General features: G+C 34.4%; 1 protein-coding gene across 9 annotated transcripts in view; it reads right to left on the bottom strand.

Moving 5' to 3' along the window:
* Positions 1-8769: 8769 nt before the first annotated feature.
* The window catches only part of LOC101900472 (chloride channel protein 2), a 114553-nt gene continuing 97848 nt past the window's right edge, over positions 8770-25474 (bottom strand). For 6 of the 9 annotated variants that reach the window (XM_059128514.1, XM_059128516.1, XM_059128512.1 and 3 more), the window contains exons 10-16: positions 24296-25414; positions 24112-24153; positions 18454-18939; positions 16452-16511; positions 14955-14996; positions 14633-14866; positions 8770-9297 (exon numbers count right to left, since the gene is read on the bottom strand). In XM_059128514.1, coding sequence (XP_058984497.1) covers positions 8950-9297; positions 14633-14866; positions 14955-14996; positions 16452-16511; positions 18454-18939; positions 24112-24153; positions 24296-25414 — 2331 coding nt within the window. In that variant the 3' untranslated portion in view covers positions 8770-8949. The remainder of the gene's footprint in view (positions 9298-14632; positions 14867-14954; positions 14997-16451; positions 16512-18453; positions 18940-24111; positions 24154-24295; positions 25415-25474) is intronic. The other 3 variants (XM_059128519.1, XM_059128520.1, XM_059128518.1) reach the window with 2 other exon arrangements.

Below are 25474 nucleotides of genomic sequence, written 5' to 3'. Positions count from 1 at the left end.
TAATATTTTTATGTAAAAAACATGCAGTATCCGAGGATTGTCATTTCTATATTTTCCGAAAAAAGGAAAATACCTGGACTACAACAAATATCAGTCCCTCAGGAAAATAAAACAAATATCAGTTTTCAAGGTTTATTACTTTTTCTCTCTCCCCTGGTGATGAATCAAATTTCTATAGAAAAAATTCTCGTTCACCCTATACTGGTAATTTATATGAAATAAAATTTCTTTCTCACCGAGCTTTTAACAGGGCTGATCTTTTGAATTGAAAATAAATCTCAGACCATGAAATTTTCATTTTTATAAAAAGATATGTCCCGATTCCTTTTCTAAAGGTTTTTTTCTTTGATTTTTTATTTCTCAAAACCTAAGGCTGAGCCAATTGCTACAGAAAAAAATCAGGCCCCCAGAGCTGATTTTTTTCATTCAAATCATGACTGATATTTTTTTTGTACAAAATTTCTTCCCAGCCCAGAATTGATATTTTGTATTAAAAAAAAAAAAAAAAAAAAAAACAGATATCTGGAATTTATTCTTTTTCCACAGGATTTTTTTATATGATTGTTCTAAAGAAAAAAGTGTTTCGAACGTCAGAGCGGAAATTATTTCCCATATGTTTTCAAAACTTTACTTTATCTATCCTACAAGACCAAAATATATTTCTTGGGAATAATGCTCTCTATCCCCTAGACCTCATTCTTTTTCTGTAAGAAAAATATATAAAACGAGCCTCACAGGACTAATTAATCTATCTTCAAGGACCAACATATATTCCTTCGGAGTAATTCTCTATCCCCTAGACTTCATCCTTTTTCTGTAGAAAAAAATTTCAAAAAAAAAAATAATAATAATAAATAAATAAAAATAAAAAACGGGGCATACAGGGATAATTTATCTATCATCCAAAAACAAAATAAATATCTTGGGAATAATTCTCTATCACCTAGACTTCATCCTTTTTCTGTAAAAAAAATTCCCAAAGCTCCACAACTGAAAAAATTCAAATCCCCAAGACTATATTAGTGCTGATTGTTTCCGAATGAAAACATCTCATCTGATATTTTCCTATAAAAGGACAGGACTGATTTGAAATCAGGATAGAACCTTTTGGATCTATTTTTTTATATTTTCTCAGCTATCAGGATCGATATTTATCTTTAGAAAAAATTGAACTTCTTTTTCATATATTCTTTTATAAAAACAAAAAAAAAACAGTCTGGGACCATTGCTTGGGAGAATTTCCTGATCTCACGAGTAAGATGCGTTGAGGCAGACTGATTGTAGTTTGATCCCATCATTTTGATCGCTGGCAGATGAACAGATGAAACGAAAGTGGCTTAGAAACATGACCTATATAGGGGTCTATTGGTGTGTGGTCCCTTAACTAAAGATATTTCGCAAGATTTTGATCTTTTAGATGTAGGGGAAGTAATCAGACTCTCCACCCATATGTCCCTTAAATTTCGGGGGTTTTCGTTCCTTTTAATATAAGTCCGAACACTATGTTGGCGTAGCCATTAGGGTAGCACCACCCTCCAGGGACGTACAAAGAAGTGAATTTCGAAATATACAAATATGACAGAAAAGTAGCCCCTGATTATGGCTTAAAAAAACCCTCGAATCAGAGATTTGTCCGCTGGAAAGAAAAAACAGATTCAAGTTTAAGATTTGAAGCTACAATTTCTCCTTCTCCATTTAAATTGAAATTCAAGAGGCATTGTCGGGGCCTAATCGTGTCTTTTCTTTAGAACATCGGTCCATCGGGTCCATTATTTTATTGCGACTTGCCTCTGAAGCACGAGCTTAGAAATTTTCACTACTTTACATAACCTTTTGTAAGTCTTTGAAGGAATTGTTCCTCAGGTATTCTGAGCCAGTTCCATTCGTTTGATGGTGTTGTATATATAGTGGACTTTCCAGATGCCTGAAGGAGAATCTCCTGGCCAGACTTTAGTTTTTTTCCAGAAAACCACTACACTCCTCTGTATTGAAAAGCATTACGGCAGACTGCGGTGAAGTCGTGGGTCCCAAACGAATTTGTTTCGTTAATCCAAAGAACATTGACACTAGGCTTTTTAGGACCAGCTTCTTTTTCATGATCCCAAGAACTGTTACTTTTCAGTAGCCTTGAGAGAACCAAGAGAGATTCAAATCCAATATTAATTTGTTATTTTTTTCGCATGAAATAGGAAATAAAATTAAAAAAAAATAATTCTAAATTTTTATATAAAAATTAAAAAAAAAAACAACAACAAACCATTGATAACCTTAAATAACCAAAACAGAAATATTTTAAATATGAAACAAAAATAAATTAATTTAAAATACAAAAAAGGAAAAAAATAAATAATAATTTATTGTTAAGTAGTTAACGAAAAAATTTAATTGTTTAAAGAAAAAAAAAAAAAAAAAACAGAAAAAATAATAATTTTAAAATTAAATCTTTATTACCAACAAGAATAAAAACAACAACAAATGAAAACATAATGTTATAAACAAAAAAAAATTAATACTAAACAAATTAACAATCATTTAAAACAACAGAAGAAGCCATTTTAGCCAACATATATCATCCAAACATATTTATAAAAAAACCCCAACATGAATTATGTAATCAGATTATTCTTCGACACCACACCTCCCCCTCTAACTCTTCCACAAAAGATCCCATGCCCTTAATAACCCCCCTAGAGAGAAGCAAAAAACGATTTCAAACAAAAAAACAGCCAACTAATCAACCTACCCCGCCCATTTAAGACAAAACAACACCTTAAGATACAAATTTCGTATTACAACAACATTACATTGCAAATTACATTATTACTAATTGTGTTACAACAAAAAAACAACAAATAAACAGTCAAAGCATATAAATCAATAGTTAATCGAAAAAGATATTCATTATTAGCAAAAAAAGAAAACAAACAAAATGTCATAACAACCATACATACCTATCATGCCACGTACATTTAGTGATCAAAACAACCAAAAAAATACAAAAAAAAAAATTAAAAATTATATATTTAAAGGAAATTAAATTTATATGAATTATAATTAAATTTATAAAAATTAAATTTCAATTTATAAATTGATATAAAAAATATTTCTTTTTTATTTATGGCCACCAATTGTTTGCTATGATTTTCCAAAATTGTTGTAAACATTTTTTTATAAATGAGTTATTAAAAATATATATTGGTTTTTGAAATGTAGCTGATCTTATTTATATTTTATATAAATTTCAAAAAAAAAAAATTGGATTCAATTTTATTATTTGGACCATCAGTGAAAAAGAAATGAAGAATGAATCAAAATATTTCGAAAAAGAAAAATTGATTTTCTATTGTATTAAAAAAAAAATATTTGATTTAAAAAATATATCCCCTCTCCCCCCACACACCACCCATGTAGAATAAAAAAAAAGCGAAATAAAAATTTAATAATGTTAGAAAAAATACAATAAAATGCGATGTGTTTTATTTTATTACAATTTAAAAGCTATGAAAACACGTTAGAAAGATTTAAAATTCGGCCCGGTTAGACATTAACATAAATCCGTAATTTTCTATGCTGTTAAACAAACTCTCAAATTCGACATTTTGTGACCGATTTTCGATGTAGAGATCGAATTTGCGATTTTGTTAGAGTTTCTAAGGGCTTAAAATTCGGTTCGGTCCAGTTCGGAGACTTTTTTTAATAAGATCCAATATTTTAGCCGTTAAGTTATCCTACGAGTTATTTATAAAGCTATGTTGGGCACCACTTTTGATAGGTTGACATCTAAAACCAAAGATAACAAATAAGTCTTCTCTTAATTTATTAGCTGACATCCTATAACCATCTAGGTAGGTTTTTAGACGAGATCTTATCTTGTATTTCTTGTGATTTTCTCTAATATTGCTTAAATTCGACATTTTCATACCGATTTTGATTTAGGGATCGATTTGCGATTGTTAGAGTCTCTAAGGTCTCAAAATTCTGTAATAGTCTCCTCTTCCTATAATAAGAACAAATATTTTTGCCGCAAAGTTATCATACGAGTGTTACGAATTTTCTCTATTGTTCCTTAAACTAGCATGGTCAATATTTTGTGATCGATTTTCAATTTTGATATCGTTTTTACAATTTTGTTAGAGTTTGTAAGGGCTTTAAATTTAGTTCTAATATCCTCCTCCTTTAATAAATTCAAATATTTTTCCCGCAAAGTTATCCTACGAGTGTCTCTGTGTGGAGTTTCTCGAAATTATTTACTAGGCAATGTTGGGCGCCATTTTTGATAAGTTGACATCTAAAAACAAATATAACAAATAAGTCTTCTCTAAATTTGTTAGCTAATAACCTAAGTACCCAGATGAGTTTTAGGTGAGATCTTATCTTGTATTTCTAGGTCTTTAAACCGTAATTTTCTCTATTGTTCCTTAAACTCTCAAAGTCGATATTTTGTGACCGATTTTCCATCTTTTGCGATTTTGTTAGAGTTTCTAAGGCCTCAAAATTCTGTAATAGTCTCCTTCTCCTTTAATAAATTCAAATATTTTTGCCGCACAGTTCTCCTACGAGTGTTAGTCTCTGTGTGGAGTTACTCAAAATTTTTTGTTAAGCAATGTTGGGCGCCACATTTGAAAAGTTGACATCTAAAATCAAAGATAACAGATAAGTCATCTCTAAATTTTTAGCTTATAAACAAAGTACCCAGATGGGTTTTAGACGAGATTTTATCTTGTATCACTCGGTCCTTAAACCGTAATTTTCTCTACCATTGCCAAACACGCAAAGCCAACATTTTGTGATCGATTTTTGATTTTGAAATCGATTTTGCGATTTTGTTGGAGTCTCTAAGGAATTATAATTTCGTTTTAGTCTCCTATTTCTTTAATAAAATCACATATTTTTACCTCAAAGTTATCCTACGAGTGCTAGTCTAACTAATATTTCTCTGAGTTATTTATTAATTAAAGATGGGCGCCACTTTTAAAAAGTTCATATTTAAGAACAAGAGAACGGATAAGTCTTCTCTAAATTTATTAGCTGACAACCTAAGTACCCGGATGGGTTTTATACGATATCTTATCTTGTATCTCTATGTCCTTATACCGTAATTTTCTCAATCATTGCTCAAACACGCAAATTTGACCGATTAGAGATAGATTTTGCGATTTTATTAGAGTCTCTTAGGGTTTAAAATTCCATTCTAGTCGCCTCCCCACTCCCCCTTTAATAAGATCAAATATTTTGCCGTAAAGTTATCCTATGAGCATTCGTCTCCGACTGATACTTATCTGAATTATTAATTATTTTGAAAAATTGGCATCTGAAAACAAAGAGAACAGATAGATCGTTCCTAAACTTGTCAGCTAACAACCTAAGTGCTTCGATAATTTTCTCTACTATTGCTAGAACTTGCAAATTCGACATTTTGTGGACGATTTTCGATTTAGAGATCGATTTTGTTAGAGTCTAAAATGACTTAAAATTCAGTTGTAGTCTCCTCCTCCTTTAATATAACAAAATATTTTTGCCGCAAAGTTATTCCATGAATGTTAGTCTCTGACTGATATTTTTATACCCTCCACCGTACATAGCATGGAGCGTATATTAATTTAGTCATTCCGTTTATAACTCATTGAAATAATAATTTTAAACCTATCAAAGTTCTTGATCAGTGTCAAATACTGAAACGATTTAGCCCAGTCCTTCCGTTCGTCTGTCTGTTTGTTTTAATTACGCTTGAGTCAAATCGAATTGATATAGGAAGCTAAAATTTTGCACAGATCAGTCTTTTGTGTGCAGGCAGGTCAAGTTCGAAGATGAGCCATATCGGTCCACGATATTGTATAGCCCCCATATAACGGTACCCCCGATATTCGGTATTTTAATGATTGTAGCCAAAATTGTCAATGAACTTGTCTGAAAATACACTAAAGAAGTTCCTTCTGAGTACTTGACGACCTTGGAAGAGTATTGTCTGTGTAGGTATCGTATATCCCCCATATAACGAAACCTCCCTATATTCGGTATTTTGTGGCTCGATTATGCATTGCCACCAAACTTGGGTTGCGTTATCAGTTGTCAGCGGGACTGAAATAAAATGTTGTATTATAGAAGGCAACCCAATTGAGTTGTCGATAAACGTGTTATCGATCAGTGTATTTTCCATTTTGTGAACTCTAAACTTCAAAAATGTCAATAAATTCGAAATAACAAAACACAATTCATTTGTTTCCTTCAAAAAAATATTGTTTGCCATTAAAATTTCATTTTGTTCTTTCACTTCCTTTTCAAGTTTTTCTATGGTCAACAAAAGTTCATTTTGTGTGGATGTTTGCTCCCTAAGGATACTTATTTTGCTGTCCTCCCTTCTTACAGTTCGCGGAGTGGGACGAACACTCTCCATTTGGGTAGCAACTTCTTCTTGCTCCACCTCAACATTTGACACTATTTCTATCCTATTTTCATCCCATGTCTCAATTATTTCGTAAATGGCACCTGCAGGATCTGTTACTAAATTTATTTGTAGTAGATCTGCTGCGGTTTGCTCCAACGGCGAGAGACGCACTTCTTGTGATGGACCACCACCTGTGGCGTTAAGATTTCTTTTATTTTGCGACATTTCCATACTCTCTGCCATTATTCTGGTGTCCTTGTTGGTGGACCATGACTGTTTAGGTTGTCGGAAATTTTCTTCCACGCTTCATCTGCAGTGGCTTTGGTTTCACCAAAGACACGGATTCCTCGAGCTAAGTTTGGATTAGCACCCATTTTTTCAATAATTGTTAAGAAAATGTGTATTTACCTCTCAATTTTACTTTTTCTTCTTTGAAAACGTTCACTGCAACTGCAAATAGATGGTTGCTCAAATATGGCCGCTGTAGCAACTGAAATTCGCAACTTCAGTTGAAAGTTGCAACACATAATGCAATTTTCGCAACTGGCAACGCCACTCAACGATAGTTGTTATCGATAATCGGGCCACTGATGATTTAAGCTACATTTTTCAATGGAATTGTCTAAAAATCCATACTAGAAGTTCTTTCTAAGCATTTTACCCGCTGGAAGATATCGTATAGCCCACGTACAACGGTACATCCCAATATTCGGTATTTAGATGATTTTAGGTACAATATTCACCGAAATTGTTTGAAATTTCGTATTAAGATTTCGTAATGAGAACTACAGTCTATGACAGAATATTGTCTATCCAGTCTTTGTATAGGCTCCATGTATCAGTACCTCCCGATATTCGGTAATTTGATAATTTTACGGACATTGTTCACCGGAACTGTTTTAAATTTCGTAATTGAAGTTCGTAATGGGTACTACAGCCTATGATAGAAAATGGTCCGTGCGTATCCACGCCTTCGTGTAGGCGCCTTATATCAATACCTCCCTATATTCGGTATTCTGACGTTTTTCTTTTGTGACATTTTTCACCGGAGTTGTTTCAAATTTGGTATTTAGAGTTCGTAATGGAAACTACAGTCTATGACAGAAAATTGTTTATGCAGGTCAAGGTCTTCGTATAGGCCCCATATATCAGTACCTCCCTATATTCGGTATTTTGATGATTTTAGCGGCATTATTCACCGGAATTGAAGTTCGTAATGGGTACTACAGCCTATGATAGAAATTAGCATATGCGGACCCACGTCTTCGTATAGCCTCCATATAACGATACTCCCCAATATTCGATATTTTGATGATTTTAGCGACATTATTAACCGGAATTGCTTCAAATTTGGTATTTGAAGTTCGTAAAGGATACTACAGCCTAAGACAGAAAATTGTCTGTGCAGGTCCAGGTCTTCGTACAGTCCCCATATAACGGTACCTCCCGATATTCGGTATTTTGATGATTTTAGCGACATTATTCACCGCAATTGTTTGAAATTCCGTATTTGAAGTTCCTAATAGGTTGCCTATGCAATTCCAGGTCTCCGTATGAGCCCCATACACCGGTACCTCCCTACATTCGGTATTTTCCTGATTTTAGCTACATTATTTACCGGATTTTGTTTTCAGGTTTCGTATTTGAATAATGTAATGTCTCATGACAAAAGTTGCCTATGCAGGTCCCCGTCTTCGTATAGACCCCAATATAACGGCTATATTCGGAATTTTTTCAATTTTTACAGAATTTTTAACGAATTTTATTTTTTTTTTGAAAATTTCCAAATTTTTTCCAAATGGTGGTGGGTATTCAAAGTTCGGCCCGGGTGAACTTACTGCTTTTTCTAAGTTATTTCCTTTGCAATAAAGTGGATATAATCGAATGGTTTCAATTAAAATTAATTTATTTGGTATACAATAAGTTTCAGTTTATGTTTTATTTATTTTACAAATTCTTTATTTTTTTCTTTTAAATTTATTTAAATTAATTAAAATTTAAATATTTAAAATATATTTAACTAACTAGCAAATACAAATAGTAATAATTTTTTTTTTTATACATAACCTTAAAATGTTCTTAATAATGTCTAATTATTTATAAATAGTTTGGGGAGAAGAAAAACAAATTCTTCGTGGATGTTTTTAGTTTTTTTTTTGAGAAAAATAAAAACATTTTACACTTAAAAATTAAATATTTAAGATTTTTTTGTTTTAAAATTTTGGTTTTAAAAAATAAATTCACATTGAAATACAATTAAAAAAAATTAACTATACGACTTATGGTCGTATGAGGTCAGATTTTTTTTTCTAAATCATGACTTGAAAATAAGTTTTGGAAAGTAACCGCCAAGTAATTAATAAAAATAATTACTTGTTGCAATATTTTGTTTGGAGGGGAAAATTTAACTAAAAATCATTTGGAGAATATCTTTTTTACGCTTTCCTTAAATTCTTCTTAGATTTAAAAACTTAGCTAATTAGAAACTACTTGTTGTTGTTTTTGTTTTTTTTTTTTTAGCATAGATATACACAAAATTTTTGACAAAATTTTTGCCGGCCCGGTCACTCTGCCTTCGAGTCACTCTGATGGCCAGGCGACGAGGTTGTGGAATTTGGATTGTCGGAAGTGATTGTTAATGGCGATGTGGTTGTGGTCGTGTTGCATGTCTTTGCGGTGTCCGTCACCGTTGTCGTCTTGTGAATATTCTCCATTTCAATGTCGGAACAATTGTCGGAATTCGATAGAGCCGAGTCCATAGATGTGACAGTCATATTCACCTGTTTATCGCTGCTGTCTTGCGGCAGCAATGGTTTCTCTGCGGCACTGTTTTCCACATCGAGAGGATTGTCTTTTAATTGATTCGATATCACAAAACTGTTGCTGTTGATGTCTTCGATGGCCTTGCGGAGCTGTAGAGGGGAAAAAGAGAAAAATAATTTTTTTTAGAAAAATAATTAAATCAGCCTCCTAAGAAAATGTGTAAAATATGATAAAGATTACGACTTCCGAGCCTTAGCGAAAATTTATTTAAATTTACGATCTCCAATACTATAGCATGCTCTAGGCTGATTTAAGAGACAATTCAAGGAAGGAGAACGTAGTCGGATGTAAAAATTCTCAGTCTCAACAGAAAGTTTCGAGCAAACCACATTGGAAATCACCCGCCAAAATTACATTCCAAACTGCAGAAGCTTTTTGTAGTTCATCGAACAGTCCTTAGTACCTTAAGGAAGTTATGCCGAGCTTTCCGCTTTTTTTAGGTATAACATTGGTAAAAATATGGAAGTCACCAAGATCGCACACAGATTAATTCGGCAGGTTTGTCCACAAAAATATTAAACATGCCTTTTTCATACATTCGACTTGTGGCGCCCAACATGAAAAAAAATCAGAAACATATTTTGAGGAACATCAAGTGTGGACAATTTGGAAAATATTCCTTGGACTTGCCCTAGAAAGCCCAAAAGGGAGTGGCAAAGATTCTAGAGGCCATGCTTCTGACATCCTATACGGAGCCGGTTCATTTGGACGACCAGTGGAGAAGTGGACATTAAAAAAGGCTATAAAAACGCTCGATCCTAGAGAGGCTGGACAACATCATTTCCAAATCACTTTAAAATATGCTTGGATAACTCCGGGTCCACTAGACAGTCATAAGTTAAGATCAGGAAACCTAGGTCCTCAAAAAATGAAGCATTTCTTCAGATTGGACTACTCTTTACAAATTAACTCCGTCAGCTTAGAACTTGAACCTGAAATCATGTAAAGATGATTATACCGTTCTGAAATCGAGTCGAACATCTGAATATAACTGTTCTGCTCCCAAGTCAACTTTTCCACATAAAAAAGAGATACCCCTGCCACTTAAAGTAAACATACGTGATCAGAGTAACTCTTTAGTATTGGGCGCCATTTTCAAAAAGTTTGCAGCTGAATCCGCAGAAAATTAAGAAATCATCTTTCAATCATAAGTTGACAGTAGCTCAAGCATTCCCACGATGTATGAGTTCAATACGAGCTCGAATTAGACAATAATTTTCCTATAAGTTGGTAACTGGAGATGCCGCCGAAACACCATGAACGAAGTCAGGAAGACGCACTTGTCTAGTCATTTTTCTAAACTGAAACCAAGAACTCTAAAATGTTGGGCGCCACCTTTGGTTAGTTGGCATTCAAAAATTTAGAAAACCGAATAACCTTCTGTAAATATTTAGCTGATATCCTAAAATCTGATTTTGCATCTCTTTGGACTGAAACTGTAATTTTTTTATTGAGATCTAATCAACGTTCAAAAAGTCTAAAACATTGGGCGCCACATACGACCGATGTAATAAACTTTAAAATATTGTGCGCCATTTGTAGGAACAAATAGAAAATGTAAACGTAAGGAACAGATAATTCAATTTTAATCATTAGCTGGGAGCAGCGTGGGTAAAAATCTACAGACCAGGTGGATTTAATCTAATCCCTCATTCGGGTAGACGTACAACCATTGGGGATCAGATAGATATCATTCCAACTCTGATCTGGTATCTCTAGATACTGAAATCTAGACCACGTTCAGGAATTCTTAAACCATTTTCGAAAAACCGTTAAGTGTAAACACAGCTCGGGCAAGGACATGGTGACTATTGCCACGACATAAGAAGTCAGCACGTACAACCTAAGAAAATCAGAAGGTCTTGCCTGAATTCTGCTCTGGCATCTCTAGATATTATATTTCTCATGTTTTCAGTACTAAAATCTGACTAATATACAAGAACTCTAAAATGTTGGGCGCCACTTTCGGTAACTTAACATCTAAAAACAAAGAAAACACCCAAGTCTTCTCCAATTTTTTGGCTGACAACCTAATTACTTAGATGGGTTTTATACGAGATCTTATGTTGTGTATCTAAGTTCTTAAGCCGTAATTTACACTACTATTTGTAAATTTTTGATCGAGTCTAAGAGTACTAAAAACTCTAAAATATTGGGCGCCACTTCCCAGAGAAAATTCAATTATTCCAACGATGGACTAAGCCATGACATACAGTATAAGAAGACCAGATAGGTTTTATCCGAACCCTGATATGGTATCTCTAAGTACTTAACCAGTTATCTGTATAACTAGTTTCCCTACTGAAGCCTAAGCAAAAGTCAATACTTCTAAAGTATTGGGGGCCACTTTCGACAAATTCGCATCCGAAAATGTTGAAAACAGAAAAGTCGTATTTAATAAAGCAAATAATGAAATGACATCCTAAAACGTTGTTATGGCAACAACCTGTTGAGGAAGGATTACATCACTTCATTCAATACAGAACTATCTCACTTGTGGCATTATGCCCTATAACAAGTTACAAGCGATGGCGCAGCATATCGACTATGACACGATGTATAACCAATTTATCACCTGAAACCTGTAAAGAAAGTCTTAAAGCGGGGCAAGGCCGATTTTATGATACCCTACACCACTTTGCTAATTTAGTAGAGCTGCGCATAACAATTAAAAGTTTTTATGGGAGAATTCAATCATACACGCTATGATTATAATTATAATTTAAAGTTCAAAGGACTAAGTATGCCGAAGCATTTGTATCTTTTAAATTCGGAATTGTATTGCCCATATGGTGCACAATTAATTTGAAATCGGATAAAAATATATATATGAGCTATATACAAATCGGAACCGATCTCGATAAAATTTGGCAAAGATATTTCTGAGCTGTGTTTGATATATTTCCCTGAATATTGTTGTTACGGAGTGCATATTACGGCTGTGGGTAACAAATATGACAAATCGGATGAACAGTTACATCTGAACCCGATCTTCACCAAATTTGACATACTAGCTTCTAGACTCAATTCGGTCGTAAGTGCCAAATTTCATCCAATTTGGGCAAATATTAGACGTTTGGTGCACAATCAAAGGTAAATCGGACGAAGTTATATATGGGAGCTATATCCAAATCTGAACCGATCTCGATAAAATTTAGCAAATGTATTTTTGAGCTGTATTTGATATACGTCCCCAAATATTGTTGTTACAGAGTGCATATTACGGCTGCGGAGGACAAAAATAACAAATCGGATGAACAAAATATATGGGAGCTATAGCTATATCTGAACCGATTTCGATTTCAAATTTGGCATACTTATTTTCAGGTCCAATCTGATCGTACTTGCAACATTTCATACTATTCGGATAGACATTACACGTTTGGTGCACAATAAAAGGCAAATCGGACGAAGATATATATGGGAGCTATATCTAAATTTTGACCGATTATCTCCAATTTCAATAGGGTTCGTGCTTGGGCCAAACAAATGATTTGTGCAAAATTTCATCTGGACCGGGTAATAAAGGCGAACTGTACTTTGTTTACAAAAATACATGGACGGACGGACGGACATGCATAAATCGAATCAGAATGTGATTCTATGCAGATCATCAAAAGGAACTATGGGTCTATTTCGTTACCTTTTGCCTGTTACAAACAAATGCACAAAGACATAATAACCTGACCACCTTGTGGTGTGGGGTATAAAAAGATGGGAGAGAAACCGTTAAGTCGTCATGTTCCCAACCCATTATTTTTCTAAGATCAGACCATCCACCTACATAAAATCATAACAAGTGGGAGATCACCAGATTTCATAACCTCTCTCCTTCAACATCAACATATGCTTCAGAGAACTGAATTATTAATTGGATGTTGGAGAAGCAAAGTAGATTTTGAAATTGGGCATTTCTTTCGGAAAGTTGGGTGCTTCTTTCGGCAAACACAATGTAACTTTAAATCCTTAACTTTAAATCCTTAGCGGAACCAGTTCGATTCTTCATGTACTTAAGTATTCACTAAAAACAGAACTAGTCTTGCTATATAGGTAATACGGGCATCTATCCAACATTTATTAATAAACCAAAAAAAAAAAAAGAAGATACGAATGGACGAGGATACTGAGTCAATGACGTAAAACCAAAGAGATTCGTTCTGAAAACTTATCTGGAGCATTTACGTATTTGAAAATTTACATTTTTCCACCGAAACCCGAACGACGTTAATAACTTGTAAGAGTTGGGCGCCACTTTTGACATGTTTTTATCATTAGGACGAACAATTTTAAAACCATACGAGTATTTCCCCAACTCTGATCTGGTTGCGTTGGACTGATACCTGGCACATATATATTTGATGCTTTGGATAGAAAGAGGAGAGAAGAAGAGCAAAATCGAGTAGATTATTTCTAAGGCGTACGAAGGACGAGCGAAAAACTTAAGATCAATTGGATTTTATCCGAATTGTGATCCGTAGCTTTACATTTTAATTTAATTGTTTTTTTTTTTTTCGTGGAACCTGGTCCAAATTCCGCTACTCTTAAAATATTGGGAGCCACTTTAGACAAGTTTGAATCATAAGCTAGTAGTAGACTTCGTAAAGCATAGCATTAAGAAAACGAATGAAGCCTTGATATTCAATTCAGAAAGACAATATGGGATTTATTCGAACTCTGATATGATATCTCTTCGGATTCAAAGAGTACAACCTGCAGTCACTGATGAAAACCCTAAGTATGTCAAAGCAATCACATTTAGCGACCTCTATTTGTCTGTCTACTTATCCTCACATATTTGACATTTCAATCACTCTGGAATGTAGCTCTGAAATTCGAGCGAGCTTCGAACTCTTTACTCGGATTCGAGCGGGAGTACTCTGAATCCTATGCCACTCAAATAAGAGCGAATATGTTTTGTTCGTTTTCGGGTGGGTAATTAGTTTTTGCCATTTTGTTAGTAAGTACGTGTATTTTTGCAAACGAAATAAATATCCATCACCGAATGACCATTGCCTTAATTAGGCTAAATTTTCAAATTAGACCAAAGATGCTGAAGAGCATTGTCGCCAAACAATATAAATGCTCACTCGAGTTAACTCTTGGAGTAAACTCTTACTCTATTTCGCTCATTATCTTGGCTACTCTTATTTTTCAAACAGGAGAAATTCGAGAGCGCTTCCACATACAACAAAAGAGTGGAGAAAAAACTTTGTTTACAACTCCTACCCTTCAAGCACTCTCTCTCTTTTGGGAGTAAAACAAAACAAATCTATGCTCTTCTCATAGAGTCCTATTTATCCAAGAAACACTAAAACTATAAACTTAGATTTTCACGAATATTTTCAAAGGACATTCAACCTTGTCTTCTGTTCAGGATGTTTTTCAAGTGACCCATAGTTTTATTTTGCCTTATTCTTCACTTACCTCCTTCAAGCCCACCACCCCAACAAGACGGCCAATTTTCGTGACATAGGCATGATTGATGCCCACCATTGAGAACAGTGAATGTACTTTGAGTATAGAGGTACGTTCGACCAGCTGGAAGGGACTGGGATCAATGTTGACATTGGCCTTCTCCAGGTCAATGGGTTTTTGCATTTCTTCCATTTCCCATTTCTTTTGATCCTCCGGTGACATATCAATGACACGTTCTCGTGGCTAAAATAAAAAGTTAACAAATTTTATAAATTAAAAATGAGGTGCTTAGAAAGCTTAGGAATAAATTGTAGCCATCACCATAACATACCAATTGGACACTTTTGACCTTTTTGATACTGCCTTTATAGGACTATACAAATGGGGGTTTTTGTGTTTCGCATAAGTTTATTGAAGTGTATGTACATGTGCGTAGTTAAAGATAATATATGTTAAGAGCGAGTGGAAGAGAGAGAGAGAGAGACAGGGTGTGTGTATGTGAGGAAGAGAAAAGAAGAGAAAAATATACAGATTACATTAAAAGATTATACATTACACCATAACACCATGGGTTAGTAGGAACATTTTCATTAAATCAAGGAACTTTTTTTTCATAAAATAATTAATTTTCATAGAAATAAATGAATTTTTACATAAATTCTAGAAACTTTTTCATAAAATCAAAAAAAAAAAATTGTTAAATAGAATTCGGAGGCATTGCGTTCAATTTAGGAACTTGTCAAAAAATCAATGAACTTTTTCATTAAATCAAGTAACAATTCATAAAAGCAATGAACTTTTTCATTAAATTAAATAACATTTCATTTAATTTAGAAACTTTTTCATTGAATTAAGTAACATTTCATTAAATCAATGAAATATTTCATTGAATTAAATAACTTTTCATAAAATCAATGAACATTTATATTGAATTAAATAAAATTTCATTCGATCTAGGAACTCTTCATAAAATCAAATGATTTTTTCATAAAATTAATGAACTTTTACATGAAATCAATAATTCTTTCATTAAAATTATGAATGGGTACATGAAATCAATGAAATGTTTCTTTAAATCCAGTAACATTTCATTAAATTTAGGAACTTTATATAAAACCAAGTTATCATTTCATAAAATCGATGAAATCTTACATAAATTTAAGGAACATATTCATAAAATCAATAAAAATTCAATTTATGAAATTTTCATAAAATCAATGAACTTTTTCATTGAATCAATTAACATTTCATAAAATCAATGAACTTTTTAATTGAATTAAATAACTTTTCATTTAATTTAGAAACTTTTCATAAAATCAATGAACTTTTTCATTAAATTAATAAACATTTTTTTTAATTTAGAGACTTTTCTTAAAATCATTAAACTTTTACATTGAATTAAATAAAATTTCTCGTCATAAAATCAAATGATCTTTTCATAAAATTAATGAACTTTTACATGAAATCAATAATTCTTTCATTAAAATTATGAATGGGTACATAAAATCAATGAAATTTTCCATTAAATCGAGTAACATTTCATTAAATTTAGGAACTTTACATAAAACCAGGTTATCTTTTCATAAAATCGATGAAATCTTACATAAATTTAAGGAACATTTTCATAAAATCAATAAAAATTCAATTTATGAATTTTTCATAAAATCAATGAACTTTTTCATTGAATCAAGTGACATTTTATTCAATCTATGAACTTTTCATAAAGCCAAGTTATCTTTTCATAAAATCAATGAACTTTTACATGGAATCAATACAACTTTCATTAAAATTATGAATTTTTACATTAAAACGAGAAAACAATACTTACTGGCCCTTTGTGATTGGCTTGCAAGTTCTCAGTGGACTGAGTATCCTTTTCATTCAAATTCTGAGAGCATGCAGGATTTAGAAGATAATTTAGATGAAACAAGTAAAATATGCAGTAAATTCGGCCGGGCCGAACATTGAATACCCTCCACCATTTGGAACGAATTTGGAAATTTTAAAAAAAAAATTAATAAATAAATGAAATAAATAAAAATAAAATCCTTTAAAAATTCTGCCGATATATTGGGGTCTATACGAAGACGTGGACCTATGTAAACCATTACAATTAAATACGAAAATCCGATGAATAATTTATCAAAATATCGATATATCGGGGCCATACGAACGCCTGGACCTGCATAGACAATTTTCTGTCACAGGCTGTAGATCCCATTACGAACTTCAAATACCAAATTTGAAACAATTCCTGTGAATAATGGGGTTAAAATCATCAAAATACCGAATATAGGGAGGTACTGATATATGGGGCCTATACGAAGACGTGGACCTGCACAGACAATTTTTTGTTATAGGCTGTAGTATCGATTACGAACTCTAAATATGAAATTTGAAACAACTCCGGTGAATAATGTCGCTAAAATCATCAAAATACCGAATATTGGGAGGTACCGTTATATGGAGACTATACGAAGACCTGGACCTACACAGACAATTTTTTGTCATAGGCTCTAGTAGCTATTAGGAACTTCAAATATGAAATTTCAAACAATTCCGGCGAATAATGTCGCTAAAATCATCAAAATACCGAATATCGGGAGGTGCCGTTATATGGGGGCTATACTAAGACGTGGACCTGCACAGACAATGTTCTGTCATAGGCTGTAGTATCCATTACGAATTTCAAATGCCAAAATTTGAAACATTTACGGTGAATAATTTCGCTAAAATCATCAAAATACCGAATATTGGGAGGTGCGGTTATATGGGGGTTAATCGAAGACGTGAACCTGCACAGACAATTTTCTGTCATAGGCCGAAGAATACATTACGAACTTCAAATACCAAATTTGAAACATCTCCGGTGAATAATTTCGCTAAAATCATCAAAATACCGAATATTAGGAGGTACCGTTGTATGGGGGCTATACGAAGACGTGGACCTGCACAGACAATTTTCTGTCACAGGCTGTAGTATCCATTACGAACTTCAAATACCAAATTTAAAACATTCACGGTGAATAATTTCGCTAAAATAATCAAAATACCGAATATCGGGAGGTACCATTATATGGGGGCTATACGAAGACCTGGATCTACAAAGACAATTTTCTATCACAGGCTGTAGTATCCATTACGAACTCTAAATATGAAATTTGAAACAACTCCGGTGAATAATGTCCCTAAAATCGTCAAAATACCGAAAATCTGGGGGTACCGTTGTATGTGGGCTATACGATACCGTTGACCTATGGAGACATTTTTCTTGCAGGAGGTCAAGTGCTTAGAAAGAACTTCTAGTATGGATTTTTAGACAATTCCATTGAAAAATGTAGCTATAATCATCAAAATACCGAAAATAGGGAGGTATCGTTATATGGGGGATACCCCCTCTTCTAGGGGCTAAAGTACTCAGAAGGAGTTTTTTTTTTGTGGATTTTCAGTCAATTTCATTGAAACATTTGGCTACAATCATCAATATCAGAGGGTACCGTTATATGGGGGCGATACGATATCGTAGACCGATGTAGCTCACCTTCGAACTTGACCTGCCTGCAGACAAAAGACTGATCTGTACAAAATTTTAGCTTCCTATCTTTATTCGTTTTGACTGTAGCGTGATTACAACAGACCGACAGGTGGACGGATGGACAGGGCTAAATCGTCTTGAATTTTAAGCTGATCAAGAATGATACTTGGTTATGTCTAAAATGATTATTTCGATGAGTTACAAACGGAATGACGAACTGAATATACACTCCATGCTATGTATGGTGGAGGGTGTAAAAATAAAGTTTATGCCTACCAGCCCCACCCATACTTACCTGATTCTCCGTTTCCTTTTCATTTCTCTCAACATTTAACGATTCAGAGCTAATATTTTTATTTTTACCATTCCCCTCCACCGTTTCCTTACTAGGACTGGGGTTGCCATCCCCAGAGACGCCCTGTTGTGTTTCTAGATTTTGTTTATCTTTTTCTGCCTTTTTCAATTCTGTCGATTTTTTCAGTAGCATTTTAAAGTTGTCATGCTTTTTCAAAATTGATTTAATAGTGGGTTTATTAACTTTATTTTGTTTAGTATTCTCAGCCGTTATGGCATCAAAATCCGCCTCATTTAGTGTGTTGTAATAGAGATCTTTACATTTTTCGGAATTTTTCAAAATCGATGGTAGTGGCTGCATATTTGGCTGATGTATCGGCTTGAATTTGGCCCGACCATGGATGTCATTTATAATTGTCGTTTTATTCAGACCAATAATATACGGCTGAGTTTTTTTAAGTCTTGGTGGGGTACCTGGTGGTACTTGCTTGCAAATATTTTCAAAATTTCCAATTGAAGTTATCAAGTGAAAGAGTGGAGGGGTGGGGAAATGTGAGTGGATGTGAGGAGGGCGAGAAGAAAAGCAAGCAACTAGACTTTTTTCTAAAATGCATTACAAAGGGGCAAAAAAAGGGGGGGGGGAGAAATTTTAAAGAATATTATATTATCGGGGCCAACAAGGTGTTAACAATTTTTCAAATACTTTTTTAAGCTTGATCTTCGCATGGATTCTGTTAGTTCAGTTGTTCAAAGGCTCTCAAAAACACCGTCAATTTTGGTATCATACCTTGATAAAATTTCATAGACGGAGGAGACTGATTCAGAATTCTTTAAGATGCCATGGAGGAAGAAATCGAAATTTTTAACTGGCGAAATGTAGGTCAATTTCTTATTATCATCAAGTTTGACGAAGGTATATGATTTCGGATTTTAATCTGTAACTCGAAAAGCTATCACCCTCTTCAAAGAAGCGTCTAGAGAGGGAGGTTCGAGGGGAAAGACACAACCCCAATCTCTTGAAATTATCTTTGAGCTCCGTAAAAGCTTTTGTACAAGAAAACAATATCTTCAGGAATAAGGTCTCTAAGGAATGACTGGGGTACATCAAGTACCTCCAACGGGGATAAGGTGCGAGTATGTATCGTAGCAAAGAAATATTTCACAGCAAATCAAGAAGTTAAAGGGGACGTTTTGGGCATAGTTGGAGTCAGCAATTCGTGCAGGATACGTAGTGTTCTCTCACAGGATCCCATATGCATTGGAAGTTTTATGAGTAAAGAAACTACGTGAACTGATTGAAACCTGTGGATCAAGCTAAGCTATTACTCATTTCCAAGAAGGGTTTAGATAGGGAGATATGGGTGACATAGACAAAGCCTTTAATTTCTAAACTGAAACCTGTCGGTTGCTCACAATGGTCTGGAGAATCAGATGGTCTATGGATTGAAATTTGAGCTTGAGGATCGGGACGGATCGGGAAGAATGTATACATAATTGCATATATTGCAAATCTGTTATACTAGAATAAGGTTTCTGGATAAGGACACCTTCAATGCGGATAAGGTATGAACATGGAAGGAAAAAAGTCCAAGCGGACACTTTGGGTCTGCGTCTGTGAGCCGATTGTGAGAGTCAGGGATTTGTCCACATTATGTACAAGGTCGTCCGTATTCGACGGACCTTTGAGCCCTTTGGGCCCATTCCAATCGACGAGGCTTGTCCGCAGGCAACATTCTTTGCGTCAATTGAATTTTGTACGGGAACAAATGCAAATCAATGCGAATAATCCGTTGTAAAGTGGACCGCGCCAGGCCCAACTGCTGAGAACGGCGTTTTTGGGATGTTCTTGGGGACCTCTCAACACTGGCTGGTACGGCAGCGATATTCTCGGCCGATTGCCTTGGTCGACTTTTATATGGCCTCTTCGGATTAGAAAGAGCGTTACCAGTCGAAAATTTTTCGTATAAAAGTTTAATGGTGTTCTTAGAAGGCGCACTTCTCACATTTTTTAAAAGCCCGTTGAGTTTTCACAATTGACTTCTTCTCATGGTAAAAATCTGCTTGGACTGACGCTTCAAACGCGGTATGTCATTGAGCGATGTGACATCTCTGTCAAAAGTTATGGCGTTGCCAGATGGGTCCGTCGAATATGGACAACCCTTTAAAGGATAACCTCTATCCTGGATTATATATTTTTTTTCCAAAGCCTTCTAGTGCTTTGAAAGTAAATTTTTAGGAATAATTCTTGTAGGACATATGGTCTTGAATATTTTAAGAATGTTATTCGAAGGATTTCTGGGTTTGGCTGGAAACATGATGGATGTTTTAAAACCAGTTAAAAAGTATCAGTCGGTTTTGCTCACATATGTGTACCCTCAGCCAATGTTCGATTATTTAAATATACTTAGACTTCTGTTCTGATTATTCAAATTGTTGACCCTCTATGGAGTAGGTTCCGAAGGAATGGACCAATATTGTCCATTTTGTATCGGACCCAAATAAATATGATATAAATATTGCGATGAGCCATGTTTATACTACATTGGTTAGTTCCTTCACTTTATATGAGATAGGTGATAATTTTTAGAAAATGGTGAATTGTGCGTGAGGTAACAGATAGGGTCGACCGAAATATTCCGGAATGAGCAAAATTATAAGAAAATCGAGCATTTATTTTCAATTTTATGTAAAATCATAAATTCCAATAAGTTGCATATTCATATCAGGTTTCTGGCTGAGAGACATATATTTAGATATGGCAAGTTGTAAAGAATCGCGGACCTGTTTCATAATTTATGACAGATAAAAGTATTGAAAATTGTGTCTTTTTGTGGGTGAGGTAATAGAAGGGGTTCGCAGATATATATCATCTTCACAACAAATCTGATGTTAGCCAAAATCTTTGGATGTGTGAAATTTGATGAGAGTTGGATGTTTATCTCTGTATCTTTGAGAGTTTTTCAAAAATTTTGAATCCTATGTGGGGGAGGTACCAAAAGAAATGGTCCGAAATGTAGTATGAGAGATCTTGTGTTGATGGAAATATTGAGATATACCAAGTCTTGAATGGAATCGGATGTTAATTTCGCTTTTCATGAGTTTCACGGGTATTTAAAAATGTCAGCCATTGTGGGGGAGGACCAGAAGGAGTGAACCGATATATCCCATCTTCACAACAGATCTTTTGTTAGTGGAAATAATGGGATGTGTGAAATATAAAGAGAATCTGATGCTTATTTTGGCTATTGTGATCGTTTTGGTTATTTAAAACGTTGACCCTTTGTGGGGTAGGTACCAGAAGGAATGGTCCGATCGCTACTGTTTTTATAACAGATCTTGTGTTGATAGAAATATTGAGATGTGCCAAGTCTTAATGGAGTCGGATAATAATTTCGCGTTTTATGAGCTCTATGGATATTAAAATTTCGACTTATTGTGGTTGAGGTACCAGAAGGAGTAGACCGATGTTGTCCATTTTCGCACCTAGCCTAGCACTGATAAAAATATTAGGATTCGCAAAGTTGGAGCAAAATCGGATTATCCTTTCTTTGTCTGTGCACTAAATTATTTTCTTTGAAAATTTTGTCATTTTGTGTGGGAGGTACCAGAAGGATCTTGGGTTAATAAAATTATTGGGATGTGTGAAATTTAAAGACAATTTTATAAGAGTTATAATTATTCCAAATTTTGATCCTTTGTAGGGGAGGTACTTGATGGAATGGGCCGATATAGTCCATTTTCGCACCTGATCTAGCACAGATGCAAATTATGGGATTCTCAAGTTGGAGCAAAATAGGATTATCTTTCTCTTTCCCTGCAAAAAATATATTTTTTGAAAATTTCAACCTTTTGTGGGTAGGTACCAGAAGGAGTGGACCGATATTGTCCATCTCCGAACCCGATCTAAGTTTAACAATAATAATAGGATATACGAAGTTTGGATGACTACACTTTTATTTGAAATGGAAAAAGCAAAACGTGCGCTCGGACATAATCCCCACGGTCATAATCCCCATTGCAATTGTGGGGATTATGTCGTTTTTTTCGGTCATAATCCCCATAATAAAGTGAAGAGTATACCGTGTGCTGTGGGGACTACTTACAAAAATGTATTAAATGTAGTAAACTTGAGTTCGCGTTAGTCGGTGAGCGGACATACCCAGAGGTAAAAGTTTTTGGACGTACCCATTATTATGGGGCTATGTCGGCTACGTTCTGGGGTTTATGACCGTTTTTTTTTTCTTGGACATAATCCCCATTCCATTATGGTGGTTCGGTCATAGTCCCTAGAAAGTAGCGGACATAACCCGATAAATTTTTTCCGAAAAATGTCTCAAGGGCGTACATTTTAGGAACATTTTTCCGTCTTTTGTACTTTTTAGATAATTTTTAATTAATTTTTTAAATTTTTATAAATAGTTTTCAAGAGATTGTATATTTGGGAATATATTTCAAAGGACATGAATTTTTAAGAATATTGTTCGAAGGTCAAATATGAGATTTTTAGAAAAATTTTCAAAGGACATCGATTTTTTAGAAATATTTGTAGAAGGTATGGAATCGTTTAGAAACATTTTAAAATAAAGTGAATATTTTGGGAAACATTTTAAAGGATGTGGATTCATAGTGTTTTTTTTAAGGACTCGCAATTTTTGGAATTTTCCTAAAGGAGTTGGTTTTTTGAATTTTTTCAAAGGATGTGGATTTTTAGATACATTTTTAAAGGTCGTGAATTTTTGAGGAATGTTTGTAAAAGGTTTTTTATTTATTTATTTTTTTTTGGAAAATGTTTCAAAAACATTAAATTTAAAAAAAAGGCTAAAGGATATTGATTTTTTAAAAAATCCGTAATGATTTTTTAAAACTTTTGGTAGAGGTGGTTTGTTAGAATTTTTTTTCAAAGGATGTGGATTTTTAGATAAATTTTTAAATGTGGTGAATTTTTGAGAAATGTTTGTAAAAGGTTTTTTAATTTTTTTTTTTGGAAAAATGTCTCAAAAACGTTAAATTAAAAAAAGTTTAAATGATATTGATTTTTTAAACTTTTGGAATAGTTTTAAAAGAGAGAGTAAAGGTGCTGAATTTTTGAGGAATGTTTGTAAAAGGTTTTTTTAATTTTTTTTTTGGAAAAATGATTCAAAAACAATAAATTTAAAAAAAGGTTTAAAGGATATTGATTTTTTTAAACTTTTGGAATAGTTTTAAAAGAGTCGGATTTTTTAGAGAGATATGAATTTAGATATATTTTTAAAAGGCGTGGATTTTATAGGAATTTTTTTGAAATGTTTGAATTTTTTGAAAATATGTTTCAAAAACGTTACATTTTTAGAAATAATTTTAAAAATATCAATTTTTAAAAAAATCTATATTCTTTAAAAATAATATAAAGGATATGGATTACTTGGGAACAATTGAAAGTTTAATATTCCTAAGAATATTAAATTAACATAGAATTATAAATTCTATGAAATAAATAAAAAAATGATTTTTTTTGGAAGATATGTAAAATAATTTGCATTTTATGGGAATATATAAAAAAATATGTTAAAGGATATGGACTTTTTAGGTATTTTTTCAAGGACATCTAGCGTTCGGTGTTACGGTGAACGAATGTGCCTCGATTTTCTTTGTGAATACAGTTGGGAATAGTATTTATTACCATATTTGCATCCTCCTCGGATTGAGGTTTCTTTTGTGCATTCTTTGCGTTTTAGAAAAAATAGAAATTATAAAATAACAAAATACAACAACACAGACAACAAAAGCGGTTAGTAAAAACACCAAGCTAAGACATGCATATCAAACCAAAACAAAAATTTCAAAATCCATTTTCTCAAACTTACCAATTGAACTTTTTTCGAGATACCCGGTGTACTGGGCGCCCTCTGTACCGTCGGGGTGCCGGGTGTCATCATGTCACCGGTACTCGTTGCAGCCGATATCGAACCCGGCTCCTGGCCATCACTGGGCTGAACATCTTGTAGGGTGGTTGATTTCTTGAAAATGGTCTCGAAGGCATTGCGGATGCGCTGCTCGGCGCCGGTTATGGTGGAATATGGCGTTATGCTGGGACTATTCAGCGAGGAAGGTGTAAAAGCTTTAAGATTAAATGAGTTTGTCTTTTTGAGAATGGATTTACGCGGCTGGAGCGTATTGTTGAGGGTTTCCTGTTTCTTTTTGGGTGGCAACATTTCGTCGTTGGCTATTTGACGCAGACTGAGAATGTCAGGGGCGGGCAGGACTTCGAAACGGGATGGACGGCGCATACGCTGTTCGGCCTCCTGCTTTTTGCGTTCCTCTTCGCGTATGCGTTCCTCAGCCTCCTTTTTCCATTTCTGGGCTACCTCCATGCGTTTTTCACGGCCAATGTGTTTTTCGATCATTTTGATGAGTTCATAACGTTGCACCGACCCCAGCAGAATCATATTTTCCGGACTATCGACCAGGGGAAGGGAACGCAGCGTCTTGTTGCTCTTCAGTACTTCTTTGAGACGTTGATAGGTGATACCTTGCCATATGTACTTGACATCGCGCACCATAAAGTCCTCCACATAGATGCTATACATACCCGAACTGGATGGCAGTAGATCGGGCAGATATGGCAACTTTTTGATAAGTATAATACTATCATACATAGAGGGCTGGAGCAGGGCCGCAATGGCATTGGCTATCAGGACAGCTATCATCACCGGCACGACGTGCGTAATTTGGCCGGTCATTTCGAACACGATTACCGCCACTGAGACCGTATGCGTGACAGCGCCCGAAAATGCAGCAGCACCTACCACAGCATAGCCGCCAGGGTTGATGGGCGAGAGGCGACCGCCATAGCGGACACCGTTAGGGAACCACAAATGCATGCTTTCACCTATCAAACGGCCCAAGCCGGCACCAATTTTAAAGACGGGTATGAAAATGCCGGAGGGTACGGGTATCGTCGAGGCAATGATGGAGAAAACGAACTGGAGGGAGGGAAGGGGAATTGGATTAGAAGTTATTTTGAATTTTCAAATTATATCCTT

The sequence above is a fragment of the Musca domestica genome, unplaced genomic scaffold (genome assembly GCF_030504385.1).
Source record: "Musca domestica strain aabys unplaced genomic scaffold, Musca_domestica.polishedcontigs.V.1.1 55, whole genome shotgun sequence".
Taxonomy (NCBI): Eukaryota; Metazoa; Arthropoda; class Insecta; order Diptera; family Muscidae; genus Musca; species Musca domestica.
This window is presented reverse-complemented; position numbering and strand designations above follow the sequence as displayed.